General features: G+C 39.0%; 1 protein-coding gene across 1 annotated transcript in view; it reads left to right on the top strand.

Annotated features, from left to right (window-relative positions):
- The first annotated feature begins 9,579 nt into the window (after window positions 1-9,579).
- The window catches only part of kntc1 (kinetochore associated 1), a 144,673-nt gene continuing 139,797 nt past the window's right edge, over window positions 9,580-14,455 (top strand). The window contains exons 1-2 of the mRNA XM_057831191.1: window positions 9,580-9,926; window positions 10,477-10,597. Coding sequence (XP_057687174.1) covers window positions 9,795-9,926; window positions 10,477-10,597 — 253 coding nt within the window. The 5' untranslated portion in view covers window positions 9,580-9,794. The remainder of the gene's footprint in view (window positions 9,927-10,476; window positions 10,598-14,455) is intronic.

Raw genomic sequence — 14,455 nt, 5'->3', positions numbered from 1 at the left:
TCCTTCAGTGAGAGCCCTGAAGATGGGCCGTGGCTGGGTCTTCCAGCATGACAACGACCCAAAGCACACAGCCAAGGCAACTAAAGAGTGGCTCCGTAAGAAGCATCTTAAGGTCCTGGAGAGGCCTAACCAGTCACCAGATCTGAACCCGATAGAAAATCTATGGAGGGAGCTGAAAGTACGTGTTGCCCGGCAGCAGCCCCAAAACCTGAAGGCTCTGGAGAAGATCTGCATGGAGGAGTGGGCCAAAATCCCAGCTACAGTGTGTGCAAACCTTGTCAAGGACTACAGGAAACGTTTGGTATCTGTAAAAGCAAACAGGTTTCTGTACCAAATATTAAGTTCGATTTTTGTGATGTATCAAATACTTATTTCATGCAATTAAATGCAAATTTATTATTTAAAAATCATACAACTTGATTTTCTGTTTTTTTGTATTAGATTTCGTCCCTCACAGTTGAAGAGAACTTATGATACCAATTAAAGACCTCAACATGCTTTGCAAGTGGGAAAACCAGTAAAATCGGCAGTGTATCAAATACTTGTTCTCCCCGCTGTACTTGGACTGCTAATATTTACAAATTTGGCACCTCCTGGCAACCGTATGTGAGTCATTCATGCAATACAATGGAAAATAGTAACACATATCCCACACATAACACAGACAATTAATTCCTATATCAATATTAATTCAGTTATCATTTATGATATGATGCTAATTTAATATACAGCAGTCTTATAAGACAAAACCACTCGTATTAGTAAATTATGATTAGATATCACGTGTATAATGTTAAACATTTGTGGCAGGTCAGTTTAATGTCAATTTGAAAAACTGGGGGGAAAACTGTCAGACATTTGATATCATTTTTTCACTCAATAAAATGGCACATATCGTGATAAGATTTTTCCTGCACAGCACTACTTTGACAAAGTTGGCGTTCAATTATTGACACTGATCCGAGGTACGAATAAATTAAGTTACCAGCTTGAAAGGCATCAGCTCCTAGTTCAAGACATCAACTGAGAAATGACGTCGCTACAAGCCAACTCGCTCATTTCCGATCCAATGCGTTGCATCGATTTGAACATGAATATGAATGTATTTATCTTTCCAGTAGCCAGACAGACTTGAAAAAATAATTTTTAAATATTTTGGAACATAACTACATAGTCGCAATTTCCTGGTTAGCTAGTTACACATCAACATAAACCCTCACTTGAAATCAATTATTGCAAGACCACCAAAACGACCCAAAACATAAAATAGATGTTACTAATCCACTGTCTGATTATGGCAGCATTACATATAATAGTGAGGGAAGTGGTTTGGTCGGACTTTCACATCGTCTGACTACTGAGAGATGCTAACCTCATAGGCCGCTCCGGTGGAACTAAATCCATTATTCGCCATTTTTAAGAAACGCGGCGTCTAAATAACACCGTCAAAACAGAGTTGACGTTGTTGTATAGGGCAAAGTATCATTTAATAACGGTACTTACAGACGCTAGTGTGGCAAGCTGTTTGTAAACCTTCGGTATTTTGTCCTTTACACCAGAATGTCAATGGAATCGCATCTAGCTTAGCTTCATTTAGCGAGCAATCCTTGTTCACATCGCAGACTGCGAGGTTGCCACGCTCTACTCAAAACACCACCGGAACACGTTCACCGCTTCACCCACTAAGCCGTCGTAATGTTGTACCTAGCGTATAAATACATTATACGATTCCAATTAAACAAAGAGATATGGGCGACTGGACTTCATCTTCGTGATAGCCTTATGTCTACGGCATTACAAAATACTGAAAGACAACCAACAAGGCAACCGCTACCTCACGTTAGGACCCTATTGCGCATGCGCACCTCCGAAGCGCAATTTTGGGTATTATTTGTTTAAAGAGGCCGTTTCTATAGTTTTCTTTTCATCACAATTGACTGGAAAATGATTAAAAGATTTAAATCAATTTGTCTTTACTTGACAGGGCAGTTTGAATATGTTGTGACTTTTTAAATGTTTATGACCAAGCAGGGAGATGTTCCCAAAGCAAAGCCGACAGCAGCAGCTAACAGTGTCGAAGGAGCGTTTTTTTGTTTTTTTTTTGTTTTTAAATTAACACAACAAACAAAAAACGGCTTCTGTCAAACCCCCCTAAATCATTTGTTTTATTAAAAAAAAAAAATCAAAAACACTGACGTATTCACTATGAAGTTGCCAGAATATCAGTATAAATCAATAATCATTTAATCTATCATTATTAAATTAAATATGATAATAAATGTCAGTTTTCCCTCACTTCATAGAGTAAGGCAGAAAGCCCCATGAGTTTGTCGTCCAATCCATTCCACTTGTTCATATAGAAAACGCCCACATAACTGAAAATCCACTCCATGTTTTCCCTGTGTCCTTTCTCGCAATCGGTACCGGGCCGGTGTGGGAGTATAAAAGCGTTTTTAACGGTGTTTTTCTTTCCCCAGTTGTGAGTAATCTATTAAATTACTTTTCGAGTGTTAGCATAGCACTAGCATTCTCGTTAGCTTCAGCATTTAGCGTGGCGAGCATAATTCTAAATTCTCGGGCAACTTTTTTAAATTTTAAAAAACTTTTTTTTTTTTTACAGTTAGTGGCATTCAGGTGATTACAATTAATTGAAAATAATGTGCTGTTTTCCTGCTGAGTGTGCATTATCATCACCAACATAGCATTGTCTCATAGACGCTACAATATAATATATACACAAAAATACACACGGTCCCAAGCTTCAACGGGGACCATGTGCTTTGGTCAGATGAGACCAAGATTGAGCTTTTTGGCAACAAACACTCTAAGTGGGTCTGGCATTCCATGAAAGATGCGCATGCTGAAAAGCACCTCATACCCACTGTCGTATGGGGGTGGGTCAGTGATGCTGTGGGGCTGTTTCGCTTCCAAAGGTCCTGGGAACCTTGTTAGGGTGCATGGCATCACGAATGCTTTGAAATACCAGGACATTTTAAATCAAAATCTGTTGCCCTCTGCCCGAAAGCTGAAGATGAGTCGTCACTGGGTCTTTCAGCAAGACAATGAACCTAAACATATGGCCAAATCTACACAGAAATGGTTCACCAGACACAAAATCAAGCTCCTCCCATGGCCATCTCAGTCCCCAGACCTTGTTTTGTTGGCAAAAGTGGGTTGTACAAAGTATTAACACCAGCTAATAATTGTGACACACATTATTTGATGTCAAATAATTTTTTCTTTAAGTGGGATTTTTTCCCCACAGAATGAATGCACTTGTATTGAAGGTTGGATTTTTCTCTTTTTTCCATTAAGGTCCCATATTATTTGAATTAAAAAAAATATATTAGAAGCTAAAAAAGTTTTAAAAAACACATCTTTTTCAGGGGTGCCAATAGTTATGGAGGGCACTGTATATATATATATATATATATATATATATATATATATATATACAGTATATATTAATTACCAAAAAGAATTACTTGCCCTAAACTTTTCTTGAATTACGTATCGATGAGCCTTGTGTGATGTTTTTTAATCTAAACAACAAAAGCAAAGACTGGAAAGGCAGGAGATTTAGAGCCTAAATTGCATATTGAAAAATATATCTATGGGTATGACGATACATGCGTCACGGTTTAATACGTACCTTGGTGCGGGGGTCAGGGTTCGGTGCGGGTTCAGTACAACAGGAAAAATGGAAAGGCTTAGTTTCCCACAGCATTTGCAAGTTACACCTCCTGGGGCGGGGGGGGCTAAGCCATCCCCCGTTCTTAAAACCTAGTGATGCCCCTGCTCTTGACAGTACAGTATTGTAAAAAGAAACTACTATATATAACATTCTAACCCACAATTTAAAAAATTATGTTTGCAATACGTTTGCATTCACACACACACACATGCACACATTATTATATGATTTTTTGACGTAAACTATTTGCTCTTGATAATAAATCACAATTCTTGTATTTTTGACATTGTGAAATCGTCCGCTGTAACGAATTACTATTAGTCTTCCTCATGACGAGGTTATTGTGAAATAAATATCCCATTTAACCCCTTCAGACCTAAGCATGCTGCAGAAGGACATGATACGTTTGCGTCTCTAAACCAATAAATACACTGAATTTAGTTGCTATTGCCACTTCTGGGAGATGATTGGATGAAACTGTACCCATCCACTCATGAGGTTTGGCACGCCATTTTAGCTATTTTTGGCTCTTTGAAAATGGGTAAAGTTTGGGTAAAGTTTTCAACTAGCAATAATCGCGCCTCGGAAATGGCTGACCAAACGCAATTTCAAAAAGGATAACGTAAAGTGCTCAATTCCCATCAAAAACTCATTAACATTAAAAATACCCAATAAAAGCATGAAATATCCCCGGAAAAAAAAAAAGCACTTTGTTCTGGTGTTTGAGTAAAAATTAGTGCAGATTTTTTTTTTCCCATGAGAAAAAAACGCAGGTCTGAAGGGGTTAATAATACCTAACAGTGCGTGTATTATATGCAGGGGTGCACATAAGTGGTCAGCATGCGCGCATGCGTACTGGACGTAGACAAACGCGCTGGCCCTCAACGGCTTCCATACGCTTTTGCGTACCCATGGCTGACCACTGTATTTGCGGCGGACACGAGAAAATAACTTCTCAAAATATCGAAGAGGCAGGCCACACTGAGTAATTACTTCCGTGTTCCCCCACCCCCGTCAAAAGACAGACAGACGACAGAGACGTCACCGGAGCTACCGAAAAAAAGGACTTTTGCTGAAAAGTGGCTACAGGAGCTACCATGGCTAGAAGCAAATGATGCTCGCACGGAAATGCAGTACAAAATGTGCCGTGAGAATCCCAATGTCGCCGATAAGAGCAGCGCATTTTATGTAGGGTCAAAGAATTTCAGCCATCCAAACTTTGAAAAGCACGAAAAAAACAGAGAGCATGTGGCAATTAAGCAAACTATCGATGTCAAACAGGACCCCACTCGCCCTATGGAAAAGTGGCGGAATAGGGCGGAATAGTAATGAACAGCGACATGAACTGACAAACGTGTTTTTGCTCGCATTTTACAGAGCTAAACATGCACGTTCAATGAGGTCTTATGAGGAGGACATCCCACTTTTAAAAAGGCTTGGAGTTAATGTGGGAGCCGCATAATGCCCTTTATTTTGAATTGGTGCTTTTTATTTCTTTACATTTCACTTCAAAGTAATGGCAATTTTGTTGTGCCAGTTGATGTTAATCAAGCATTAATTGTTAATATATTTAATTAAAGTTAATTGGCTCTAAGTAAAGCTTGTCATAAATTTATCGCATCAGGCGGGTCGGCTCTCAAGCTCAATGAGGACCAAGTTACATCTCCAGGTCCTCCTCTGAGAACCTGGGCAAAAAAATTATGTGCACCCCTGATTATATGACATCATTAAATTGTGATAATATCTGCTTCAATAAATTAAAGCTCTTTTATTTTTGGCATTGTGAAATTGTTCGCTGTAATAAATTACATTTATTCAATGAACTTATGACTCTCCCTTACACATGTACTCACAATTTTTAATATGTAAAGAGAAGCATATACATGTTTATGCGCTTGTCACCGTGTGATGTTGCTGTATTTTCCCTCTGTTCTGCCCAGCTTATCTGACATCGTCTTACCCTCATCTGAACACATATTTCCTCAAAACGACCTTCAGAAACAGCATTTTATCGTCACATTTCCTGAATTAAACCTTATTTTTAAAAACAACAGCAGCTGAATGCTGTACAATGAACATAAAAACACAATAGACTAAGTCATTCATTTGTGGCACAGACTTTCAGCTTTCAGTGTCAAATCGTCAGCGACTCAGCACACTCCTGCATGTCGACTGTCCATGACCGATTGACCCACTATGCCTATCCTGCTCTTCCCAACAACACCATTTCTCTAATTCCTGATTGTTTTCTTTGCCTGCCAACATCAATAGAATCCTGTGGTCATGATACACAACTGGTTCATCCGTTTCGTACCTGACACAACTTAAAGGCCAAGGAATAAAAATAGTTTTTAAGACAAGTTTTAAAAAAGGACAGCAAGGGGGCTTGTCTAATATTAAGAGGCAGTGTATTCTAAAGTTTTGGGCCGAAAACCGATTAAGCTCTATCCCCTTTAACCCTTGAGAGTCGAAGGACGCGCCGGCGCGTCCTCAGCGCACGTCGTCTTTGAAGCGCCCTCACGTTTTAATTACGTCACCCACATGCCGTTGGTTGGTCTCGTTTTAAAGTGCGGAAGTTGCGGTTTACTCTCGTTATTATTTGAAGTCAATCGACCAACTAGAACGTGAGATATTGTCATTTAAGTTTTATAGTTTTATTGTCCTCTCAAAAAACATTAAAACGCTGCATGGATCATTTGTTTATGTCTATATTTCCATCATTTCTTGTCCTTTTTCAAAATGGAAGCTCCATGAAAAAAACACAAATCACACGAACCCTTTCGAAGTCACAGTGGAAGCACAAAATGCGTTTTTAAAAAATAAATATAACCGCCGTGCGAGGTTTTACCGAACGAGAGGGAGGAGTGTTCTGAAGCAGCGAGGTGGCGAGCGACGGCCGTTTGGATCGAGCAGCGACTTTGTGTGACTTTGACAATGAACGGAAAACTAAATTTAGCGCAAGCAATTGTGCTTTTTGATCAACTTGAGGAAGTGAATGGTCCAAATTCGTCATCATCGTCTTCTTCGGAAGAGTCCTCGAGTGAAGATAGTGACGGATTTGAACACGTCGGTGACGCCATCGACGAGCAGAGGTAAGCCAACTCACTCTTTTTTTTTTTCATGCTGAAAACGTTTCTTTTGAAAGTTTCTTTTGATATTGCAAGACAAAGTTAATTTTGATGCAATATAAGTGTGTGTTTGTGTATATAATAATAAAATGTGCATATCAGATCAAAGTCGTACGTGCACTGTGGGTATCCCTGGCAGGAATTTATAATTTGTGGTGTTCTTCTTTCTATATGAAGATTAGGGATGTAGCACATATTCAGCTATGGTATTCTTTCTATTGTCATACATATAGATTTCCATTATTATTTATTGCTGTATATATATTTTTATTTTATACTTTATTATTTTCATAAATGCTGACTTTTTTTCATGTACATTTATAGTGACAATGAAAGTAAAGTGAAATGAAAATGGAAGGGTGGAAGGGTGGAAAGAGGACCGACACCCCATGGAAGTGTGAGCTGTGTGATGTAGCCGTGTCTAATTCCAGGACGAAACTGCTTTTCGGAGTGGCATGCCTGAGAAAAATTTAACTTGTTTATTGTAAATATTTTTGAAAATGCTTTTTCCCCCCCAATGTTATATATATATATTTTTTTCCCCACAATCAGTCTTCTCAATTTGTGTATATAAATGTGTGTTCAAGAAGCTTGATTGTGTGTACATAGTTTTCATCTGGTGATGGGCCGCAATACCTAAACTCATAAAGAGATGGCCTCTAAACACTTTTTGTGTTAGATGGTATATATTTTTTCACTGTTCTTCACTGTTTGGTCTGCTGTATATAACCTGTTTTGACTAGAGCATGTATAAAGGCAAAAAACGCCTATGACTATACCTGTTGTTTATGTTGAACTGTCAAATATAAGACTATTTATTCTAAATTTTTTTGGTTGAATGTTCATCCTAACATGTTGAATAAATATTACAAAGTTTCAAAACGGTTCGTTACGCATGTTTGGTTGTCAATTGGACATCAATATTAAAAATTTTGACAAAACGATTTTGGAATTTTTGGTCTTTTTGGGCCCAAAATGATGATTTATAATTGGTCAGTGAAGGAAACAACAGTTTGGACATGAAGTTCAAGGTGTCACAAAAAAAGGGACCAAACCAGGCCATCGTAAACAATTCTTTCTTTGAAATATAAAGGCAACTTCAAAGGCATGCAAAATCAGACAAAATAGGCCCAGACCTTAAAGGGTTAACCTGCGGCACTAAGCGGGAGTTTGAGGATGGAGAAGGTCAGAGAGGTTCAGCGCTAGGCTGCACAGGCAGCCACTTTAGGGTTGCTATAATTGGTGTTATGCGGTCTTTCTTTCATGCACCAGTTAAAATTGCAAGGGGAGACTGGCAGAATCCAAGACAAAGTGCAATCCAGTCATCTGCCAATTTGTGATGAAAGCATGGCTTACTGTTTGAAAGTGTTCATTTACCCAGTTTTTTTTCCCTTAAAAAGGTTTAAAAACTCTGATATGTGCAGGTGTGGCTTTTTTTTTTTTTTTTTAAATAACAAAAAAATGACGAGCATTTCACAGCTCACACATTGTGAGCCACAAAAAAAGCCTGTTCAGCTCATTATAGTGAATTTGCTGCTGTACACAACCAACGAAGCAAAACTTCAACCTTAACTTTAAACAGTTTTAATTTTTCTAATCAAAACAGATAATTCTGACAACGTCGAATTTTGCCAAAAGGGACCCAAATTGGACCAACTTGCCTAATGTAGTTCTGTTAAGCCAGACATGTCCAAAGTCCAGCCCGGGGGCCAAATGCGGCCCGTGGTCAAATTTCATCTGGCCCCCAGCCTCTGTCATAAAATCAATAACGTCTGGCCCGCACACAGACTTAATAAATTGGTCAGCAGTACTGCTACCAGCATATGAAGTAGCTTACACACTAAATGCTACTCCTCACTTACCCACTAAAAGGCAGCAGCACTCTAAGCAACATTACCCCGCATGACCTGTTACTCCCAATTTTCTAAAATGGTGACAATCAACAAAAAAAAGAAAGTTGACTGCGACGGGCGACGCTTCAAGGATAGGTGGAAATTGGACTATTTCTTCACTAAAATACGCAACAACTGTGTCTGCCTCATTTGCAAAGAGACAGTCTGTTTTTAAAGAGTTTAATGTGAGGCGATATTACCAAACAAGACACGCTGACATATACAACAAGATTACAGGGAAGATATGTAGCGAGAAATTGAAGCAACTTGAAGCTAGTTTAATTTTACATCAGCTGTATTTCGCAAGAGCCCGAGAGATGAAAGAGAACGCCACAAAGGCTAGTTGCGAGATTGTTGAAATTATTAATTAAAAAAATAATAAAGCAAATGTGACACAACAAATGGCTTGCTAAAATTTGCTTAAATACTTAAAGGACGTCAGCCAAGGTCGGCCCCCCACATTTTTACCACACCAAATCTGGCCACCTTTGCAAAAAGTTTGGACACCCCTGTGTTAAGCCCAACCTGGCAACACTGACTGCACGGAACTGCCATTCCGCCCATAGATATACCAAAGCCCTAGTAGATGCAATCTGGACTTGGAGCCGTGCGTGGCGCCGCCATCTTGAACCGGAAGTCCCATAACTCCACTTTATTTATGGTTTACTATCACTTTTCTAATCAGTGATTCGACCATGCACGGAAAATGGGGACATGGTAAAATTATTGAAGTAAGAAAAAAAAAACTTGGCAAAAATGCAAGCGAATTCGAGAAATAGTCTCAAAATACCACTCCAAGATGGCAGCGGGCTGTACGCGTTCCCCACCAGCCGGTGTTAGCTCTAGTGCTACGCTACTCGCCCGCCAAATTCCAAAGTGTGGGTTAGTGGCTACAGTTGTTTGGACAAAATGTCATTTCTTTAATTCGTGAGGACAGTCGCTAGTTGGGAAGCTGAGGTGTTATTAGCCAACCGTAGCGTTGCATTTTCACCGAGAAACTAGCGAGTTCAAAATTCGACGAGAAGAATGTCGGGCAGCTAAATTAATTGCTTCGTATGTGTGAGTTTCCCCGTGGCGGCTATGTGGAACGACGTGGAGCTTTTGGTCAACGAGGATTCGGCCACTGTCCGCTTTGGCAGCGCGGCGGAAACAGAGGGGAATGGCAGCAGCTTGTATCAAGTGGACACGCTGGTCAAGGTGTCTTCCGGCGAGGTAAGAGACATCCAAGTAGTTCGGAGGTTCAGGGCTTTCAAAGCTAATGTGAGTCAGTCAGTGGCAGCCAATGAGTTGATTTTGGAGCACTTAATGTATGTAGTACAAATCACTTCCTGTTAATTTTCGGGTCAGGTCACTTTCCGATGATTTTGGGGCACTGACGGGTCACTGAACAGGAAGCGACCTGGGAATGTCCCAAAATGATTAGCAAGTGACTCATTGTTATGGAGGTAGATTTGTGTATTATTCAGTCCAAAATAAGAATAAGAAAAAAATAAGAGTTGCTTCGATAGAAAAGAAAAAACGACTCACTTCTAACAAGAAAACATTTTCAACCAAATGAAAACATTGTTCAAATGCTTTAAGTGAAGTTTTTTTAAAAATTGAAAATAAATATTTGATTGAAGCAACTTGTTTATTTTTGATAGAACTATAAAGACACTAATTTACCTGTAACTTTTTGTCACACTCCTACTTCACATAAGTTACAAAGATAAACGTTTTTCAAGCAGGTATTGTGAAGTGTTTTCTTGTCTCCCCTGGACAGGCGGCGACAGCAGGTCACTTCTACTGCATCAATGGCACCAATTGGGGTCTTCTCGTCGCCGACCAGACGCTCATCCTCTTTGAGGGCAACTACCAAAGCATCTTGTTGCTACTTCACTTTGGTACGCAAGATGTATGTCTATGGAATGGGACCATAGGCGGATTTTATTGGGGGGCCAGCCCCCCGGTGTCCGAAAAGTGTACCGTAATTTCTGGACTATTGGGCGCCCCTGATTACAAGCCTCACCCAGTACATTTTTAAAGGAAAAACCATTTTGTACATACATAAGCCTCTCCTGCCTATAGGCCGCTTGTGCCCACTTAGTAACAAGAGACACTTGCCACATTTACATGGAGCCAAATATTCCAATTACAGTCGGAATATTTGTTCAAACCGAATAAATGTGTTCCATATAAACACCTCATTCGGAATGAACAGGCCCAAACCGAATGGAATTTCATTCCGATTCACAGGGGTGAAATATTCCTTTTCCCAAACCGATTAGAAGTAAAATTATATCATGTAAACAGGGAAGCGGAATGGTGTCTGGTTGCGTTCTTTTTGCGCATGCTCCGTACTGACGTGGTGACGTCACTTGGTGACGTAAGTAACGTCACTTGCAACATGGCTTCCAAGCACAGCGCACCCACACAACTTTTTAAATGAACGGCGTATCATTCTGAAGTTTTGTTTCCACTCGAAAAGTTAAAACAGCAGCTGATCTGACGATCGATCTCCATGTTTTGCAACGTGACGCTTTGTTTTGATTAATCTGCGCATGTCAGACGGCAGTTGTCAAACGTCCTTTCGGAATAAAGGCAGTCACATGTAAACGCTGGATCGGAATAGATGAAGTGACATGTAAACAGCTGTGTGAAATTTCCATTCGGAATGATTTGAATCGGTATGAATAAAAGTCAGCATGTAAACGTGGCTACTGACAAAGAAATACAGTTTTCAAAATTTAACTTAACTTTTCGTTCCAAACAGGCCAGTTATATAGCAGGGGCATGGAAGTTACATAGCATCAGCATGGCCGTGCAGCGCTAATTGTGCTGGTTAATAAAAACATGAAAGTCTTTGTTAGCAATCTTCATCTTCCTCCTGTGCATTCAAACCATGGAAGTCTTCACCCTCAGTGTCGGATATGAAGACGCTCAGATGCACTTCGCCATGCACTTACTCAGTCTCTCCTTCGCTGTCGCCTTCAATGTCTCCCATAATGAGGCAAATTCACTCCCAGCCTGTGCCGTCCTCCTCGCGCTTCACGCTGCCAGGCTCCCCCGGCAAACCTGTGCAAAAGCTGCTCTTCGCATGCGGCGAGTCTTGGCAAACGATCTCTCACCGCTCGTCATCAAAGCTTCCCATACAACTCGAATGGCCAATTTAATTTCTTCTAACATTTTCCATGATGCAGGTCTGCCAATTCTACTCATGCACAAAGACGAGGGTCCGCCACCTCTATTCATGCACAACGCACAAAGTTAAACTACCGGTAATAGTGCAAACTAGCGTCTTCCTCGACACATATGTTCCACGTGTCTCACTCCCACATTCCATGCTCGAGCGCCCCTGTCGGCCATCAGAAAAATACACAAATTGGCCGCATCATTGCACACGGCGCAGGACCCAAACTGAGGGGAAAAAAGTAGCGGCTTGTAGTCCGGAAATTATGGTAATTGCATGTAATTGACTTTCCAATATATATAAAAGTTGAAAAGCAATGCAACTGCAACAAAAATGAATGAAATGAACAAAAATATATATTTTTATAATGGGTCAAAATTATTTTTCTAGCACTTTAGATGGTCATTTGTTTTGCATATAATTTAAAAAAAAAATTTTTTTTTTTGAAAAAAATATTTTAAAATTTAATTTTTTTCTTTGACCAAAAATATTTTTTTGATTGAAGCCACTTTTTTGGGGGGTTGAATGATTTAGACACAAATGTCCTAATCATAATATACTGTAGCCATAACACAAAAAGGATTGCTTCAATCAAAGAAAAAAAATTCAATGAAAAATTAAGTGTTCAAAAGCAAATTTTTCAATCTCAAATATTTTTTCGCATTCAAAAACTTTTTCTATGATTGAAATTTTTCTTTTTTCGATTGAAGTGATTTTTTTTTTAAATCTATATATATTTTTTAACCCTCATGCGGAATTTACATATTTTGTAATGTTTTTGATGCTTTCTTCTTTTACATCAAAGAGTAAGCATAGAAATAAAAACACTAGGGATCTGAAAATTCCCCCGGATTGCTAAAAAAGGCAGACGTTCAAAATGAAACCGTGCCGTCATTTCTAAACTGTTGCATTAAGTGGCTAGAGAAATTGAGTACGTATGAGTTCAAATTACATAATGTGTAACCATTGACTACCATTATAATTCATAATTTTTGATTTATTGTAAACCTGATGTAATTCATTGCAATTTCCGTGGTTTTTGCATGAATCTATTCAAAGGCGGTCAAATCATGTGCGTGTCGTGCTTTGAGCGTGTTTGGACCACTAAACCAACAGGTGGCGCCATAGACCAATTAGTGATTTTCCTTGCAATCCAACGCAAACATTGGTGCTCTTCTTTCTCTCCGCGACTGCTTGCTGCAGTACTGCTTGGTCACACATGACCATGAATGGTCGTGCATGCTCGTGCACGCTCCTGCACGCGCGCTACTTGCAGGAAGATTGAATTGCATAAGTATATTGACGGAAGTTTAGTGTCATTTGAAATCGTGGGGTTGTGTGAGTGTGTGCACACTCAAGTTGCAAGTTTTGTTTGAAATCCTGCAATTTCATTGGTCGAAACACCAGTCCCCGTTTCTAACATCAAAGGTGAACACGTAGGAAAGGCAGAGATCAAAGCCCAAAAAAGGGACGGGAAAAAAAGTACTTCCTTGAATCTCAAATGTTATTGGTCCAGCGTTCGAATTTTGTTTTAAACTTATTGGCTCGTGAACTTTTCAGTCAAGTATATAAAAGAGTCGATCGTGGGAACATTGTCCCAACCAGGGCCGGAGTGGGACTCATTTTCGGCCCTGGAATTTCATGCCTCAGACCGGCCCACTCATTTAAAATTATGTCATTATGCATACACGTGTTAAGTTCAGTGTTCTCTAAAGCCGTGTACTGTAATTCTGTGTATTCCAATTCAGTGCAGGTAATGGTTGTTTAACAAGGTGGCTCTATTTTAACAAGTGCAACACAACATATTTTGAACAAATTTAAAAATGGATTTAAAAAAAAAAACTATATTAAATGATACATTTGAAAAATAAATTAGGCCAGTCAAACGATTAAAATTTTTGATCAAGTTAATTACAGCTTAAAAATTAATCGTAATTAATCGCAATTCAAACCATCTATAAAATATGCCATATTTTTCTGTAAATTATTGTTGGAATGGAAAGATAAGACACAAGATGGATATAAACATTCAACATAAGGTACATAAGGACTGTATTTGTTTATTATAACAATAAATCAACAAGATGGCATTAACATTATGAACATTCTGTTAAAGCCATCCATGGATAGAAAGACTTGTAGTTCTTAAAAGATAAATGTTAGTACAAGTTATAGAAATTTTATATTAAAACCCCTCTTAATGTTTTCGTTTTAATAAAATTTGTAAAATTTTCAATCAAAAAATAAACTAGTAGCCCGCCATTGTTGATGTCAATAATTACTTACACAATGCTCATGGGTGCTGAATCCTATAAAATCAGTCACACCCAAGCGCCAGCAGAGGGCGGCAAAACTCCATAAAACAATTAACAAGTGGGCATGTCATTGTACTGTCATTTAAATCTGTCTGAGCAGGGCATGTGCGTTAATTGCGTCAAATATTTTAACGTGATTCATTTAAAAAATTAATTACCGCCCGTTAACCCGATAATTTTGACAGCCCTAAAATAAATGAATCAATAAGACCTTTTCTGCAACATCAAATATTAACAAAATGAGTGCTTACAGATAA

The sequence above is a fragment of the Corythoichthys intestinalis genome, chromosome 3 (assembly GCF_030265065.1).
Source record: "Corythoichthys intestinalis isolate RoL2023-P3 chromosome 3, ASM3026506v1, whole genome shotgun sequence".
Classification (NCBI taxonomy): domain Eukaryota; kingdom Metazoa; phylum Chordata; class Actinopteri; order Syngnathiformes; family Syngnathidae; genus Corythoichthys; species Corythoichthys intestinalis.
Note: the sequence above shows the minus strand (reverse complement) of the source record. Positions and strands in the feature narration are given on the sequence as shown.